The following is a 15,474-nucleotide window of genomic DNA, read 5'->3' on the forward strand; positions in this document are numbered from 1 at the left end:
TGTTCACATTAGTGTTAATCATTTATGAACGTAACACCACTATAAATTACTATGCAGTGCCTGGTTGAGTATTATGACTAGATAGCTTACCTTAAATAAAGGGATGTTGTCTCCAACATCTGTATTATTTGTTGTACCTCTTCTCATCATTACATTATAATGACTGAGCTCTTCTCCAAAATTAACTTGGAATAGTAAAGTGAAAATCATGGTGAACCCTTTGTAATGATTAAAGTGTTACCACATCTTTCTTAATGGATTACTATTAATCTGGAACAGTATTATAAAGTGAGGCTTATGGTTATGCATTACTAATGAATGAGATCTTATTGTGTCCTTCCATATGAGTTAATGGCTATCTTGAACAGTATTATAAATTGAAAATCATTGTAATTTACTACTAATGAATTTGATCTTGTTGTTTCCTTCCTTATGAGTTAAAGGGATATTTCACCTAAAAAATAACAATACTCTCATCATTTACACTCCTGCATGCTCAGATGTGTATGACTTTATTACTTCTGCAGAACACAAACAAAGATATTTAGAAGAAAATCAGCTCTGTTGGCCCTTTCATGTGGATGGTGGCCAGAAATCACAAGGTCCAAAAAGCAGATAAACTCAGTATAAAAGTAATCCATGAAACTAAACTTGTTAAATTAATTTAGTCAAAAGTGATATGATAGGTTACAATTGACTTTTAGATGTAAAAGTGATTGTGAAAGTTAAGTTTTATAGTAAAAATAACTTAAATATCGAAATGTGTCTCACCTACACATTTAACCACTGGAGTCTTATAGATTAATTTTATGTTGTCTTTATTTGCTTTTTGGACCTTCAAAGTTCTGGCCGCTATTCATTTGCACTCAGTAATTCTTTCCATATTAAAAATGTTTAACTGCTAAAGACATGAACTGCAATTTTGTAATATATGTAGGAAATCATGGCCACTCACATTAAAACAAAGACTCCATGATCTTATAAAAGCTGTTTTATTCTACAGAGAGAATAGGATCACTTGATTAGCCAAATACTACTCGCTTAATCTCAGTAACCGTCCTGTTATTTGACACTTTCACTCACTGATTAAAGTAATCATGGCTGAATATGAATAGTACATTTCTACAAAGGCATCTGAAACTGAAAACTATTTATTTTAAATTATGCTGAATCCAAGCCGGTAGGTCAGTGTAAGTCTAATTTGACACAGAGACAAAAGTTACTGAGTGCTCTTTTAATGATGAAACAGTATTATAAGGTGTTACCAAGTTCTGTTTTCCACCATGAACAGGATATTGTGCTTTAGATAGTCTGTAAGTGCTCTGCTTTTGCATAGTTTTTTCTAGTCTTTCCCACCTGCCTGTGCTATACACAGGGTTGGGAGGGTTACTTTTGAAATTTATTCCACTAAAGATTACAGAATACATGCTGTAAAATGTCATTTGAAACATATTCTGTTAGATTACTCAAGGTCAGTAACGTATTCTAAATATTTTGTATTACTTCTTCAGCACTGAAATAGAAATAGTTTTTACTATAAAAACTCTTGACAAAGACAAAATAACCAAATTTTCAGAGCATGTATTTTTAACATGTGTAAAGATATTTATTACAAGAAAACAATACAAAAATGATTATCAAGAATATTTTTTTTGCCCTAATATCAAAGGTTTTACTCGAAAAAAGAAAATATGATCCAACGTGAATTTTATTGATAAGAAAATATGATCATGCCAGGTAATGTCCACGTAAAATGGCTAGAAATAGCATTTTAACTTAGCGTAAAGCTGACAATTTACACAAGGTTTATTTCTGTTTCTTGTGCTGCAAACTTACTTTAAATTTACTTCTCTGTCTGCTCGTATGAGTGTAACACATCATCAGAAAATGTTTCACCGCTGTTCAAATGCACTCTGGATCGCAGCATTTATATGCATAAATGTTTTCCATCTGAAAGGACTAAATATTAAATTAAACAAATGACAATACAATGCAAAGTAATCTCTTTAGTAATCAAAATACTTGTATGTAACTGCATTCTAAATACTAATTATTTCAATTGTATCTGTAGTGGAATACAGTTACTTATATTTTGTATTTAAAATCATAATCCCATTACAGGTATTTTGTTACTCCCCAACCCTGGTTATACAGTACTTCTGTGTGCTTTCAGTGGAGTGAACACCATTGCTGTAATGTGTGGTTGGAGGATGTGAAGTGATTTGTTGTTGGATTTGTTCCATTTTAAAGTGACAAAACATACTGCAAGTGTTGAGTCCGCTTAGTGGTTGTTGCTTGGATGTCTGGAGCTGAAATGAAGATGCATTTAAAGGAAAATTCCAGGTTAAAAACAATTTATAATCTATTGACATAGATTAATGAATATATGGAGTATAATTTTGTCTCTTCCTAATAAATATAATCTTTACAGTAATTCCAGAGTGTTTAAAAGCAGAAATATGCAGCATATTTTTATTTGAGTTATTTTTAGGTATTTATGCTTTAAATTTGTCCAAATGGTAATTTTAGCAGTGGGCATACTTTTCTAGGTTAATGAACTTTTTTGGTGGTTATGAGTTATCAACATAAATTCATCATGTTACATCATGTCCCCTTCTGGTATCTTTGTGTGTGCTGTCTAAAAACTACCAGGTTTACTGGCCTACCATGGTCATGATAGGAGTTGAAAGATTGGATATATCTTTACACGACACGGTTAGTAAGCGATTTGTCCGACAAGTGTTGTGTTATTGTGTTGAAAGATATAGCCACATCCTGTGGCTATACTTTCAAAACAGTGTATACTTAAATATTTTATTCAGGTGCAATGTTTTGCCCCTTAAACTGCCACTGCAAATGTATTATTGCAATGGCAAATATATTTTTAGTGGTGATTAACAGAATGACACCAATGCTTTCGATAGAATGTAACTTGTATTGCACCAGGGACAAGATGTGGTAAATGTGTGGTTAGCTAGTTCCCATCAGCCTCGCTCCCATTTTGTAAGCACAGTGGCTTCTTTACTGCCACATAGACAGTGTTCCCTGTGGGACACCACTCGTGTGTTCTTTCGGAAAGAAAGTGCAACGCTGCACGTCCAAATGGTGAATAAGCCAGCGAGTACAGCTCCTTGGACACATCAAATGACTTATCATCAAGTAGCAGGGGATGTCCTCAGGGTCTCTCTCTATGGGTGCCATTGTCCATCCATCTCCACTGATGCTGCTTTCAGCTGACCTTTTAGACCAGAGAGCCTCTGGAAACTTCAGAGAATGGGATGTGTTTTTGTTTATGTGTGTGTGTGTTTTGTGCAAGCCTCTGGTTTGTGGGTCTGCTTGTTTTTCTGTGGAGAAGGTGCCTGCTTCTACTCTGTATGACTGTCAATCAAGCGCTAATGAGCAGTAAATTATGGGATAAAACATTCACAACCACTTGGCTTTGATATGGCTTTATGTGCACTAATTGCAATGATTTTATCTGTATTATTTTTCAGAAAGATCTGTGGAACACTCGAGTAATTTTCATTAATCACATACAAAGAATAGGTAATTAAAAACCCCATTATCACCAATCATTTGGGGTGTTTATGGAAGGATCCGAATATTAATATAATTTAATTTGCACAAGACACTGAACACACAAAATATTATTTCAAGGTAATATCCTGCTGCTTTATAGTGTGTATCTGCTGTCTCTGGATTTTGCTTTACTTGTTTTTTTCTGTTTGAGTTGTCCAATGTTCGTGTTCAGTACAAGTTAAGTTCTATTGAAAAAATGGAGAATAATATTTATCACCTGAAAAAAAAGTCTTTCGATTCCTCTCTTTAAAAAAAAACAAAAAACAAATCGGTTAAGGCACTTACAATAAAAGTGAATGGGGCCAGTCCATAAACGTCAAATGTTTTCAAAAGTATAGCCACAGGACTTAAACATAATACCTACTAACATGTTAAAGACTCTACTGAGATAAAATCACTTGATTTGTATAATGTTATCATGTGCATGACACGTTTTGTTGATGCACAGGCACCAACCACATGAATTATGTCAATGAGTAGTAACTAGACGTTCATCCTAGTATAGTAGTCACATCATAAAAATGACAATTTAGGTATCTTTATAGGTCAAATAGTACACTTTTTTACAGAATCATTTATGTAAGGGTTTTTACAAAAGTGGGTAAATATGTTTGGCCTTTAATCCCTCCTATTTACTTGCATTGTAAATAACAACAAATAACCACAAAAAGTTCCATTGTATGTGTTTTACTTTACCTCTGATTTTTATTTGATTTTTAAGAGGACAAAGGACGAGTAGAAATAATTTTTTGTGGTTATTAACACTATGCAACTATTGCTGTCATTAGAGCTTTACCTGTATCAAACCCGGAATGTTCCTTGAAGTCAAATCCTCACAATTGTCAAGGTACCTGATTTGGATATGGTTTGTGGATATGACTGTCATGCTTATGGGTGCACATTGGTGATAACCACTTCTGTTATTTTGATGGTCCCTCACAGCTATCATTGATATTTGGGTCACATGAAGTGTGGAAGAGATATAGTCACGGATGTATTGGCAGCAGGTTATCTATTTAGTTCCTATTAAATTGACACCCACTTATGACAGACCCACTTATATACAGAATAACAGAATTATTCCGGTGACCTCACTCTGAGATAAATTACATTCACAAAGTGTGATGTACCACTATCACCTACCTCCATCACCCTGTAATCATGCATTCTCCGCACATATCTGACTGCAAACAGATCCAGATCCAGATCCAGATCTAGATCTAGGTTACTCTGGTGGGTCAAGTGTGTAGAAGGTAGGTTAAAGGAATAGTTCACCCTGAAATGAAAATTCTGTCATCATTTACTCACCCTCATGTTGTTTCAAACCCAATTGACTTATGTCATCCGGGATGTCATAGCAGAGAAGGGGTTGTCCCTTTCCAGCCTGTCAGTTTGCTGTTCAATGGGTGTAGTACGCAGAGGTGTAGACAAACCCAGCAGGCTTGTCCCCTCCCTGTGATAGTTGCACTCTTTTAAATCAGATTTTGCAAAGACTGCTTCACTGTCAGAGAGAAATATATATAAAACCAGCCTATGTCCCAGTCCCAAAGTGAAATTTACAGGCTTGGAGTAATTGTTCCCTGCACTATTGTCTCTGGTAGGAATTGCTGTTATTGATAAATAAGAATTCAATAAGAATCGGAGATGAACACTTTGGGCTTGGTCAAAGGACTGTATTGGTATTTTCACTGCTGAGCCCTGATTCTCTTCTCTTTCTTTCTTTCTTTCCATTAATTTTTCTTTTCTTTTTATCTCTCTAGCATTCACCCGATCAGTCCTTCTTATCTCCCGGTCTTTTTTTTACTTACTTTTTCTCTCTGCTTTCTCTTTCTCTCTTCAGAATGAATTTGGACCACACACAGACCCTTTCCCCATGGTCTCTCCAACCAGAAGTAGAAACTCAATTACAGTGAACCAGTGGATGTGGCTGTCTGCATGATTAGTGTGGTCTGGTGTAATGTTGATATTATCCCAAAGGATTGAGCTGGCCGGGGTCATTAAGCAGCATATTATGTCCTGTCTTTGGTTTCTAGAGGTAAAGGTCAATGGATAGTAAAACCAGAACATTTCTAGAGTGGATTAGATTGAGTTTTCTGCCTGTTTGCGGTGAGGAAAGAAATTCAGAGAGCACTTTTGTCAGTCAAGTCAAGCTCTTTATTGTCATCGTACAAGAACAAATAAATGATTGTGTTCCACTTGCTGTTGCATAAGTTTAGAAAAGAGAGAATATATAAGACTTACATATGAAAAATAATAATAATAAGAAAAAATATAAATATATGAAAAAGTACTGATTGTCCCTGTAAAACTTTCTGCCACGTTACTAGGACATTGCTACATAGGTGGTTGCTAGAGTGTTTTGTCTGGTTGCTAGGCGGTTGCTTACTGGCTTAAGTCAAAGTCTCTTATCAGTGGGTACTTCTCAGTTGGAAGGCTGCAGTCTGGTTAGGCTTTGTCCTTCCTAGACCAGTCCTTCTTATGCTGTAGTCTAAGCCCCTAGTCTAAGTGAGATGGTCTAGTAAGTGCACATGTGCAAGGGATTGTGGGTGATTGAAAGCAGTGAAGGATGCACGTGATGCATCCTCCAATATATTACGAACGAAGGCTGTGAAAGAGGGTCCTCACAATTGGTAATTGATGACGTGGCAGCCAAGATATCCATCTAAAGTTATTGGTCGGCAGCACAACTGGCCATAGGTTTAAAAAGTATGATCACAGATGAGATACATTGCTGGTAAAGCTTAGAGATCATTCTTATTTGACAAGGAATTCATTTGTTTTGCCTCTAAAAATTTACATTCTTCAGGGGACAGTGTTTTCAAATAAACTGAAGCAGTGCTCAATGCATCATATCATAAACAAAATGAACAATCTATCAATTTATGAATCAAACTTACTCAGAATGCAGACAGTTTCTGACATGGTTTTCATATTTGTATTATATGCATGTACAGTATGTGGTTTCAGAAAAACAATATAGAACAGTAAAATTGATGACAACATTCACTTCTCTATATTGCCTGCACTCGACTCCAATCTTTCACATGGGACAGATGACTTGATCTTTATCATCTTCACTCCTATTGTTTGTTGCTGTGCATTATTGCTCTGTATTTTGCATAATTTTATGCTTTTCTCTACTTTCCTTGTCTCTCGATATGCCCACATTGTGCCGTGAGAGGTTGATGTCGCTCATGATGCCAGATGCCACTGGAATTCGGCAGCTTTTATTGAAAATGAATAGCCTCCTCTCTCATCCAGTGAGAAAATTGCTGACAGTGTGAACAGGGCTTTAAATATGCAGGGTTTTGCCTAGTCAAACAACTGTCTTCATCTCTCAATCCAAGTATACATAACAAAATTCGTAATCAAATATTTGAAGGAAGGATGACAAATACGCTGGGTTAAATACACACTGCAAATCTTTCGGAGCATGCACACAATGTAGAAGGCAATTTTGGGCCATTTAATTTATATACATGTTGGACAAGCCGAGCTACAATTGCATTATATTGGTCTGTTAGTCCGACTTTGCAAAAAAGGACTGGTATGATTTCAATCAGGACTAAAGTGTTAACATTTTACCAATTATTGATTTGGTCTGACAGAAAACAAACTTGTAAAGTTAATTTTAAAATACTGTGTGATTTCCTGGTCTCTCTTATTGCTTCAATGTAAGTCTATGGGATTTATTTGCCCATTTCATTAGCATGTCTTCTCAACATGCTGCACAATTTGATGTATTCATGTCAAAAGCACAAATGGTGCTGGACGAGGCATGCACCAACATTGATCAGCGAATGACAACTATTCTTTAGTCTAGACTAGAATTTTGACTGTTTATTTTAAGTGAATGTGAGAAAGAGAGATGAGGAAATACAGGTTAATAAAATAGAAATGTATGGATACTTGTTGCTTTTCCATCCCAATGATATGCTAAATATTTAATGATACTTAACAGTTGAGCAGCTCTCATTTGTTTCCTCTCATACTGATAGTGAGATAGACAGAAGCCTGTGGTTCAATGGCTGAATTTTTGCTAGCAGGTCTGGAAATAGCCAGGGGCAACTACAGTTAGAGACAGTAATGAGGAAAGTAATAGCCTCTCTCTAACACACACCCCATTACTTCTATCAGGAATGTAGAAGTACAGTCATATTAGGGTCCCTCAGATTCAACTAGAGATGCAGATTAACTGAGTGATCTTTTGTAAGATCCAGATCAAGACATATTCAAGGATGAGGATCTGCCTGAGAAGAAAGAGCTGCATCTTTTCAAACTGAGTGGCTCGTTTCTTTGGAATGGGTTGGGGAAAAATATTTTTTTCGTGTCTGCAAGAAAAGAGAGGTCAGAGAAAATGACTGAGCTGAGCAGACTGAGTCCTTGTCGATTTAGCGAACAGTTGGATCTTGCAGTGTGCCTTTCTTATTGTACCTCTGTGCATCCATGCGTGTTGTGCACACATGATAGTACCAGAATACACAAGGTCTTTCCAGATTCACAGCTGCCAGTCAACATCAAGGCTGCTTTTATTAACCAACAGCTCGCCATGTTGTTATGACATCAGCTCAACCACTAACCAACTGCTTAAACCAAATACTAACACCTGCTGATCACACCAGAGTAAATCACTGCACTCTCTGCCATGTTTACAACATGTTCTGCAGACTCAACACACACAATCCCCACTGCAGCCCCCTACCTTCCTGTAGTAATGGCTCATTTATTTTCCTTTTGCCATACAAACCAGCACTGTTGCTGTCTCTGAGTTTCTGTTCACTGTGCCTCGGCAGAGAGAATGGGACTCCGGCACACAGATTTGCCCTGTTTATTCCTCCAAGACTGCCTATTAGTGCAGCTTGCCTGCTGGGGAAGCCAAATCCTGGAATGATGTATTAAACCGAATTCATATCGGTGAAGCAATTGCTAATACTCTCTCCATACTATGCTACATACTCCTTTGTCTGCATTAATTCATCCCTCCGTCTACAAGGGTGACTTTGACAGCCCACCCTGTGCTCTGTTGCCCTCTTCTTTTCCTTTGCCTCCATGTTTTATTGAGGAGCATTCAGGTAACAGTTTGACAGTCTTCACTCTGTCTGCCTCCTTTTCACAGAAAATCCAAAATCTTGGCAGCTTACACAGAAATTGATTTGTGCATGCGGGAACATTGTAAATAAATCTATTTAGGCCTGTTCATAGCCAAACAGTTCTATCATTCTGTAAAATAATTGTTGTTCTCAGAATTGTATCTATTTTCATTTCATAATGATGTTTTATATATTTTTTTATACCTCTGTTTGACCAAAGGCTGGCTTCTCCATGCAAGGCAAACAAATGAATGACAAGGAAAGAAAGAATGTTATACGTACAGTGGTGTGACAATCGGACCCGCTCTCAACCTAATATTTTGACTTCTTAAAATGTTACGTTGTCACTTCAGTTAGATCAGTGGTTCTCAACCGGTGGGGCGCGAGTAGGCTACGATGGAAGCGAAAAAAAAACTGGAAAAAAATTTTTTTGGGGCAAATTTTTTTTATCACTAAACTACTGTCATAAAAAGTTATAGTTTTGTATATACGTAACTCCTGAATAAAAATTAAAATGTGTTTGGACTGATTTAAAAAAAAAAAAAGAAGTTTTGAAGAAATTTGATTGGTTTGTCGATAGAAAGCGCAAATGCAGGTGATAAGCATAAGCGGTTTCATTAAGCGAGTCATTGAGTCGTTCATTCAAATGATTCGTTCAAACGGCCGATACATCAAGAATGAGACAGATGTTTGTGAATGGGTCATTGAATCTTTGACTCAACCGATTCGTTCACAACACTGAATCATTCAAAACACGATTGAGTATTGCTGTGAGATGCGCTATGGCTATGCTGTGATCTTTGTTTGGATTCATCGGATCTATTTTCGCTGCTAAAATAGACCAAAACATTATTTCGTCTAAAATGTAAGTGACTTAATATTATTAACTTGTTTGTTGAACTGTCATATGAAATCAGTGTCACATTTGTGAGGTGATGGTAAATTAAGTGATGGTCAATTGTCAGCTCTCTTGGTCGTCAGGTCGTGTGATATATGTTGCTGAACTGTATTCAAATGTTATAAATATAAAAACACCACATTTTGAAATTTAACTGCAGTATGACACCACATTTTGAAATTTAACTGCAGTATGTCAATTTAGTTTATTTGTGTGTGCTGCGCTCATAGACTTTAGAAAACAGCGCTCATTTGTTTGATTTCAACCTGTCTTTGCAAGGCCGCGAAACTCATATTTTGCTCCTTGCAGACAAAGTGCACGCCTTCACACAAAAACTAGACCTCTGGCATGGCCGCATCAGTCGAGGGAACTGCGACATGTTCCCCAGCCTTGCAGACTTTATCACTGATGCAGGCACGTCACACAATTTCTCCTCCCTATTTCAATCAGCGTCTGAGCACCTGTCAGCAATGAGAAAACAATTTGCGACGTACTTTAAAGAGGATTATCGCTCTTTTACGTGGGTTCGAGATCCGTTTGTGTGCACAGCAAACGAGCTATCAATTGATATGCAGGAACAGCTTATTGAGCTTAAGCGTGACAGTAGACTGAAGGAACTCTTTAGCTCCTGCCCTCTTTCGTCATTCTGGGTAGCATTGATGCAGGAATACCCTGAACTCTGTGACGTCGCCTTGAAGATTCTCCTTCCTTTCGCGTCAACATATTTGTGTGAGGCAGGATTCTCAAAAATGACTGCACTCAAAACGAAATACCGCAATCGTGCACAAATCGAGGATGATTTGAGGCTAAGTTTATCAAACATTGAGCCAAGAATTGAGGATCTTTGCAAGGCAAAGCAGGCTCAGGTCTCACATTAACATCACCTACCAGCAAGCTTCTGTAAAAAATGCAGATGATGCCTACTATTAGGCCTAGTAATAATAACAATAATAAAGCATAAATTAATATCAGAGGTCTGGTGCCAATTCCCAATTATAGCAATAGCCTAGTAATGATAATAGGCCTACTGATGATGATGATGATGATAATAATAATAATAATAATAATAATAATAATAACAACAACAACAATAAAGCATGTAACCTCATATAATTATATAGCAATAGCCTAGTAATGATGATAGACCTACTACTACTCATAATAATATTAATAATGCCTGCAAGCTCACATTAGAAGTCTGGTGCTACTGCCAATAATAATAATAATAATAATAATAATAATAATAATAATAATAATAACAACAATAAAGCATGGGGCGGGGCGGGGGGCACTGGGGCCCCAACTGCAATGAACCAGCTTTGGGGGGGCCCAGCTTGCAAAAGGTTGAGAACCCCTAGTTAGATAATGCAAAAAAGAGTTGTTTATTTAGCTATACACTTAGCACTTTGTTAGGAACACCTGTAAACCTACTTCATGCAATTATCTATTCAGCCAATCATGTGGCAGCAGAGCAGTGCATAAAATCATGCAGATACAGTCCTGGCATGATTGTTGGTGCCAGACGGGCTGGTTTGAGTATATCTGTAACTTTTGATCTCCTTTGATTTTCACAACAACAGTCTCTAGAGTTTACTCAGAATGGCTTCAAAACCAAAAAAACATCCAGTGAGTTTTGCGGATAGAAACGCGTTATTGATGAAAGAAGTCAACATATAATGGCCAGATTAGTTTGAGCTGACAGAAATGCAACGTTAGCTCAGATAACCCCTCTTTACAATTGTAGTGAGCAGAATAGCTTCTCAGACAGCACAATGAGTCAAACATTGAGGTGGATGGGCTACGACAGCAGGATACCACGTTGGGCAATTTATTATGACCATAGTGTGACTAATAAAGTGCTCAGTGAGTGTCTATTAACCATATTTAAATAGTGTGCCTAACAGGAGTGTGAACATAACTACTGAATGTCCAACTCCTAAAGCTCAATAGCTAAACAAATGTTCTTTCTCCATATAGCCCAAAATATTATATTATAAAAAAAACACTTTTGCTTTTGTTTTTGATTGTGTGTGTGGGAGCATTTCCCCATTAGGCTACACTGTGTACTGTGAGATTAGCATGAGGCATCTCCTGCTGACTAGTCTAGCTGTTAGCTCGGTGTCAGTCAGTGCTGTGGGTGGGAAGTGTGCTGATTTAGGGAGGAAGTGAGTCTGCAGTTATGGAGTGTTGGTAATCATTCTCACCTGCTGGAGACTGGTATACAGCTGGGAGCATTGTGTTGCTACCTCATCCACAAATCAAGTGTTTATAACTACATCTCCCTCCTACTATTTTCAACCTGTCGTCAGATGATGAGGATGGACTCCCTTTAAACTTCTACCATTTACTGCCCTCATGAGGATGGATATATTTATTTGAAATAGATTGTTGAAAGCCATTTGAATGAAAAATGCTTCTTAGATTGGCATGTGCCTCTCCTAGAGGCAAATGTGACTTAAAGGAAAAATACAAATTAAATTGAAAATTGCTCATGGAATACAGCTTTGTTGGAGACGTGCGATTATCAAGTCTAATACAGATGTTGTAATTAACGTGTGACAGGCCTAACAGGGTGTAAAGCTTAGTGGTGCAGTGGCTGATCCCTTAATGTGTCTTCTTCCTGCAGGGTGGACTGAGGAACAGCAAGCACGAGTGTACGCTCTCATCACAGGAGTACGTGCACGAGCTGCGCTCAGGCATCTCTGAAGACAAACTGCTAAACTGTCTGGAGTCCCTGCGTGTGTCCTTGACCAGCAACCCCGTAAGGTCAGTATTCCCCTTTTGAACTTGCACATACTGGCGACAGCGCCAATCTTTTCATTCTCTCCTACTGAAACCTTCCATCTGTAGATTCTGATTAAGTACTGCACACATCAGCACTTGTTTCACCACCTCATGCTCATTTTTCTGTCTGCACTTGGCAATGTTGAAGGATTTCTTTCAGGATTCTAATTGGAAATCTGTCAATTGGTCTTTAAATCTTATGTCTATATGGATCCCCAATCCTGGTTAAATGAGCATAGCCCATAGCATAACTGTCTAAATGAGTGTAGCCACCAGTGACTTTGAACCCGGCCCTGTCATCTTTCCGTGCTCTATCTATTAAGCTTGAATAGATATGAAATCCTTTTTTTTAACACTTCAGACAGCCAGCTATTCTCAGAAACATTAATAAGCATACCACCACTACGATGCCTTCCTTTTCATGTCTCTCCACTAAAGTGTCTCTTCCACCATTGCCCGCCTGCTTTTTAAATCTGTTTGATCATGGCTAATGTGCTACTTAAAATAATTTTGTATTTCTATTGCACCCCACCCCCCCTCCTCCACACACACACACATACACAACATACATTCCATTTTTGGGAAGATTTTATTGACCCTTCTCATTCAATCATAATAAGGCCTGTCTAAATTCCCATAGCCTGCTTCCTCAAAGTTTTCTCACCTCCCCTCTGGTGGATGGGATCTTCAAATTTAATTTGGTCTCAGTAGCATAGAGGAACACTATGTGACAGCAGACCCTCTCAATTATTTAGCAGAGCACTGTCTGAGAGATGGCTCTTATTGTGAATCAATGAGCTCCGCATATAAAATGGTCAACACGCAATTTGCGGGAAGACAATCTCTTTAGGTCTAGGGAGAGGGGACCTTCTCGCAGCCCGAGCAGAACTGTTATTTGATCCACCCGCATTATGTGCTTCGGCTCACCAACTAACAGGCATCGGTTCGGTCTCGCCATAGACACCATCTGCTCAACATCCACACAGCAACAGATATGTTCTGTGCTGGAAAGCAATTAATAGACGTAGACGCCCCTGCCCTTCTCCCCAGATGGCAGTCCAGTGTGATAGGTTAAAGAAACACAAACACCAATATGACTTCAGTATTGTTTTCTTGTTACAGAAAAAAAGAACAGTCTAGAATATGATTTGTAAAACACTGTGCCTCAAGGTAATCTCTTGTTATTACCCTAATTAAATGAATGGATGACATCTCATTGTGTCGTCTTTATCAGATCATCATGGTGCAGTGTCGGGGCCCCGTGCATCCAATTATTTACTCCAGTGTTAGCCATTAATCATGGGAAACGGATACATGTTTTTCTTTGAGGAGCCCACACTTCATACCCCCACGAGGAAAGGATGCTGTAAAATTCTGCCTTGTTTAGCTGAAGACGGAACATCCTCTCAGTAAAAGGGTAGTTTGCACTGAGGGGCCGCTGAGGCCAGGACCACCCTCCGGGTGTTTGCAAATGGCTGAACTTGTGAGTACCCATTGAGAGAGGGGCGCTGAGGGATGTCTCACCCGCCCACTGAAGGTCAGGCCTTGTTGGGTGGAAGAGACTCTGGGTTGAGGCAACGCTCTGAGATGCTCACTACTCTGCTGATATCTTTTTCCTCCGCCTCCACTTTTTTTCCTTAGTCTATCGTTTTTTTTCTTGTTTTTTGTTTTTTGCTAATATTAAGCTTTAATTTAAGCTTCTCCCCAGCTCATATTTGTTACAATTAATATGGACTCATTATTATGGATCACAACACACAGAATGTATCTGTCCCATGTTCTGACTACAGTATGTTAATGTAACCTTTACAGGTTTATGTATTTGAGACAGCTGTGCAAAATATGGCAGTGTAATGCACAGGCGTTTAAAACTGCTGTATATATTAGTGAACAGCTTCATGTGTACAGTTTCAGCATTGTTCCATTTTGTAATGACCATAAGTGCTTTGGTGTCAAGATGGTGGCTAATTCTCATTTTTGAGTGTTAAATGAAGTACTCTCATTAGATCAAGAACACAAAAAATAGCTAGCACATTCATGCTAAATCCCACACAGATGAGTCAGAGATGCCAAATATTTTGGTGTTTACTTAAGGTTTAATTCCTGTTGGACCCGACTCATATATCCATAAACCCCTGATCATTGTTCCCCCCTGAACTGCACTACCAGCAAGTTTGAAATGTTTGGACATAAAGCCACAGTACATGCTAAATGAAAATTTCATTTGTGATGAAAATGACCCCAATTTCCTTCACTTTGCCAAGCTGCAATTACTCATGAGTCCCTTCATATCTTAGTTCCTCTCCAATAATGTTAGTGTGAATTCCTTTTAAGTCACGATTTCTGCAACATGCTCTGTTCCATAATAATCATAAATTGCATTCGGGAGCAGAGTAACGGAGGTGTTGATAGATAAACTGTGGATGTAAAATGGCAGACATATCACTCCTGTTTATATAAATGAGCTCCCTGTGTAGTCTAATACTACACATAGAAGTACACTGGTGGTTCCCAGACTTTTAAGACTATGCACCAATTAAAATCTGTGGCAATTATCAAGCAACTCCCATCATCTTATTTCAATTTAATATGGGAATAATCAGAGGTGTAATTATATTTTTAACTAATAACCAAACTTGGCTCATGGAAATGTTCGCTATGTCTGTCTGAAAACATTCAGGCACATTTTGATTATAAATAAAGATTATTTTAACATTTGGAATAATGATATTTTTACACTTAAATAATTTTCAATCTCTGTTTTTTTTGTAAGTGACACCCTGTGTATGCAGTACAGTATATGCTGTAACTTTATATCATTGCAGCTTTGAAATTAGACAGAACTGTTTGACGATTTTGTCCAGTTTCTATGTAGTTTCCTATTTTGCAGTAATTATCCTGCATGACACTCACATTACAGCCAGAGCATTTAGCTAAATTAAAACAAGTGCAGCTGAATGAATTAATGAATGAATTCACTAGCTCCCAATAGTCATGCAAATTCGCCTCTGTGTGATAACTTTCATTAAAATAAGTAAATAAATAAATTCTAGCCCTAGGTATGGAAGTGGGATTTCACTACCAAAAAACAAAGAGTTTTGCATGTTACTGAATAAAAAAATG

The 15,474-nt window shown here is 37.8% G+C and overlaps 1 protein-coding gene across 5 annotated transcripts in view; it reads left to right on the forward strand.

Annotated features, from left to right (window-relative positions):
• Positions 1–15,474, forward strand: part of LOC127659387 (protein diaphanous homolog 2-like) — a 609,426-nt gene that overhangs the window by 169,860 nt on the left and 424,092 nt on the right. For all 5 annotated transcript variants that reach the window (XM_052149176.1, XM_052149179.1, XM_052149180.1 and 2 more), the window contains one exon: positions 12,194–12,333. In XM_052149176.1, coding sequence (XP_052005136.1) covers positions 12,194–12,333 — 140 coding nt within the window. The remainder of the gene's footprint in view (positions 1–12,193; positions 12,334–15,474) is intronic.

This window comes from Xyrauchen texanus, chromosome 19 (genome assembly GCF_025860055.1).
Source record: "Xyrauchen texanus isolate HMW12.3.18 chromosome 19, RBS_HiC_50CHRs, whole genome shotgun sequence".
In the NCBI taxonomy this organism is placed as follows: Eukaryota; Metazoa; Chordata; class Actinopteri; order Cypriniformes; family Catostomidae; genus Xyrauchen; species Xyrauchen texanus.